General features: G+C 58.4%; 1 protein-coding gene across 1 annotated transcript in view; it reads left to right on the top strand.

Annotated features, from left to right (window-relative positions):
* The window catches only part of ENH_00083970 (hypothetical protein, conserved), a gene marked incomplete at both ends in the record, with an annotated part of 4,489 nt that extends 2,144 nt beyond the window's left edge, over positions 1-2,345 (top strand). The window contains 3 exons of the mRNA XM_013583479.1: positions 1-755; positions 972-1,462; positions 1,678-2,345. The exon at positions 1-755 is cut by the window's left edge and continues 475 nt beyond it. Coding sequence (XP_013438933.1) covers positions 1-755; positions 972-1,462; positions 1,678-2,345 — 1,914 coding nt within the window. The remainder of the gene's footprint in view (positions 756-971; positions 1,463-1,677) is intronic.
* Between the last annotated feature and the right edge of the window lie 155 nt (positions 2,346-2,500).

Here is a 2,500-nt window from a genome sequence, read left to right as displayed (position 1 = left end):
CTTCGCAAGCAGCAGCAGCAGCAGCAGCAGCAGCAGCAGCAGCAGCAGGAGGCTAGGCACCGCGTTCGCCTATTTGGAAGAGGCGGAACCCCTGTGGGGCCAGATTTGCTGCTGACGCTTGAAGAGCTGTTGCTGCTGCTGCTGCAGCCTCTAGATGCGTGCCAGCAGCAACAGCAGCAACAGCAGCAGCAGCAGCAGCAGCAGCAAAGCTTGTCTTTAACTATGAGCAGCCAAAGCGATGGCCCCGTAGTGCCCACCCCGCTCAGGTCTTCTGAACCCCTTTGGCAACCTTCAGCAGCAGCAGCAGCAGCAGCAGCAGACCTCGCAGCAGCAGCAGCAAAGAGGCCGAAATTCACTGAGGCATACAATGGCCTGGCAGCTAACAGTAAAACAGACCAGCAGCAGCAGCAGCAGCAGCAGCAGCAGCAGCAGCAAGCCGCTGCTGCCTGTCGACGGAAAGCCGCAGTATTGGAGCTGCTGCCGCGTATCAGCTTCTGCAGCAGCAACGGCAGCAGCAGCAGCAGCAGCAACAGCAGCAGCAGCAGCAGCAGCAGCAACAGCAACAGCAGCAGCAGCAGCAGCAGCAACAGCAGCAGCAGCAGCAGCAGCACGCCGGCTAGCAGCTGCAGCACGGAAAGGGGCCCCTGTGTGATTGTGTCTCTGGGCAGCATGCTTTGCTGCTTCCTGCAGCTGCTGCCTTGCTGCTGCTGCTGCTTGTCGCTGCTGGGCCTCACTGGGCGGCTGCTGCGGCGCAGGTAATTCTTTTTGATTCTTTTTGATTCTTTTTGATTCTTTTTAATTCTTTTTAATCCTTTTTAATATTTTTAATTCTTTTTAAATCTTTTTGCTTCTTTTTAATCCCTTTTTGCTTCTTTTTTGCTTTTTTTTGATCTTTTTTTGCTTCTTTTTCATCTTTTTCTTCTTTTTTCTTTTCCATTTTATACTTCTCTCTTTTTGTTTTGGGTCTTCAGAGTGCTGCTAATTGCTGCCTCTGCTGCTTACTGCCCCTGCGGCTACTTCGCAAGGGGCCCCCCAGGGGGGCCCCCCGGGGGCCCCCAAGGGGGGCCCCCCCCGGGGGGGCCCCCAGAGGGGCCCCCAGAGGGGGCCCCAGAGGGGCCCCCAGAGGGGCCCCCACGGAGGACTGTTGAGGGTTTGGGGGCCCTTAACCAAGAGATGCAAAGGGAGGCCCAAGTGCTGCTGCTGCTGTCGCCAGTCGACCTTCCGGCACTGCTGCAGCAACTGCAGCAGCAGCAGCAGCAGCAGCAGCAGCAACAGCGGCAAGAGCAGCAGCCTGCAGCAACAGCGGGGGGCGAAGGACCAGTGACAAGCGTTGCTGCAGCAGCGCCCGCAGCAGAAACTGCGGCAACAGGTACAGCAGCAGCAGCAGCAGCAGCAGCAGCAGCAGCAACGAACAAGGTCCCACCCTCTGTTTGCATAGTATCCCACGGCAGCGCTGGATCAGGTAAGAAGCCCAAGATGTCTTAGTTTAAAGTTACAGCAGCAGCAGCAGCAGCAACTGCTGCTGCTCGTGCTGCAGTGTCTTCGGCTGCTGCTGCTGTTGCTGCTGCTGCTGCTTCCTGACTACAGATGCTGCAGTTACAACGCTAGCAGCATACAGACTGTGCCGCGCTGCACTTTGCTGCTGCTGCTGCTGCTGCTGCTGCTGCTGCTGCGCAGCTGCGACGTTCTCGGCTGGCAAGGGAGTGGCTCATTTGCTGCTGCCGCTGCTGTTCGATCAGCAGCAAGTGACACAATGCATGCAGCAGGCAGGTTTGGGGTTTGCTGCTTCTGAGCTGCTGCTGGACGCGCTAGCTGCTGTCACGGCCCAAGAAGCGGCGGTGCAGCGGCGCCAGACGCAGCAGCAGCAGCTGCAGCAGCAGCAGCAGCAGCAGCTGCTGCTGCAGCAGCTGCAGCAGCAGCAGGGGGAGCAGGAAGTCGCTGAAGCAGCAGATGGGGTGAGGGACTTCTTCTCCGTCAGCATAGACAGCCACGCAACAAGTGCCGATAAGCAGCAGCAGGAGCAGCAGCTGCAGCAGGAGCAGCAGCTGCAGCAGGAGCAGCTGCAGCAGCAGGAGCAGCAGCAGCTGCAGCAGCAACACACTCTGCGCCCGTGCCTGAGTCCAGGCTCTCCGGTGCTGCTGCGTGCGGCACTTCTGCTGTCAAATGAAATCAGGGCAGCAACGGCAGCAGCAGCAGCAGCAGCAGCAGCAGCAGCAGCGGCAACAGAGCCTGCAGCAACATATATTGAGGAGGACGGCGGCCTTGCTGCAGCCCGCTGTGTACTCGCGTTGATGCAGCAAAACAGCCAGCAGCAGCAGCAGCAGCAGCAGCACTACAGTAGTTAACTGGTGCAGCAGCAGCAGCACTACAGTAGTTAGCTGGTGCAGCAGCAGCAGCACTACAGTAGTTAACTGGTGCAGCAGCAGCAGCACTACAGTAGTTAACTGGTGCAGCAGCAGCAGCACTACAGTAGTTAGCTGGTGCAGCAGCAGCAGCACTT

This window comes from Eimeria necatrix, genomic scaffold (genome assembly GCF_000499385.1).
Source record: "Eimeria necatrix Houghton genomic scaffold, Enh_scaff951, whole genome shotgun sequence".
NCBI lineage: Eukaryota > Apicomplexa > Conoidasida > Eucoccidiorida > Eimeriidae > Eimeria > Eimeria necatrix.
The sequence above is the reverse complement of the archived record's forward strand: the minus strand, read 5'-3'. Positions and strand labels throughout refer to the sequence as shown.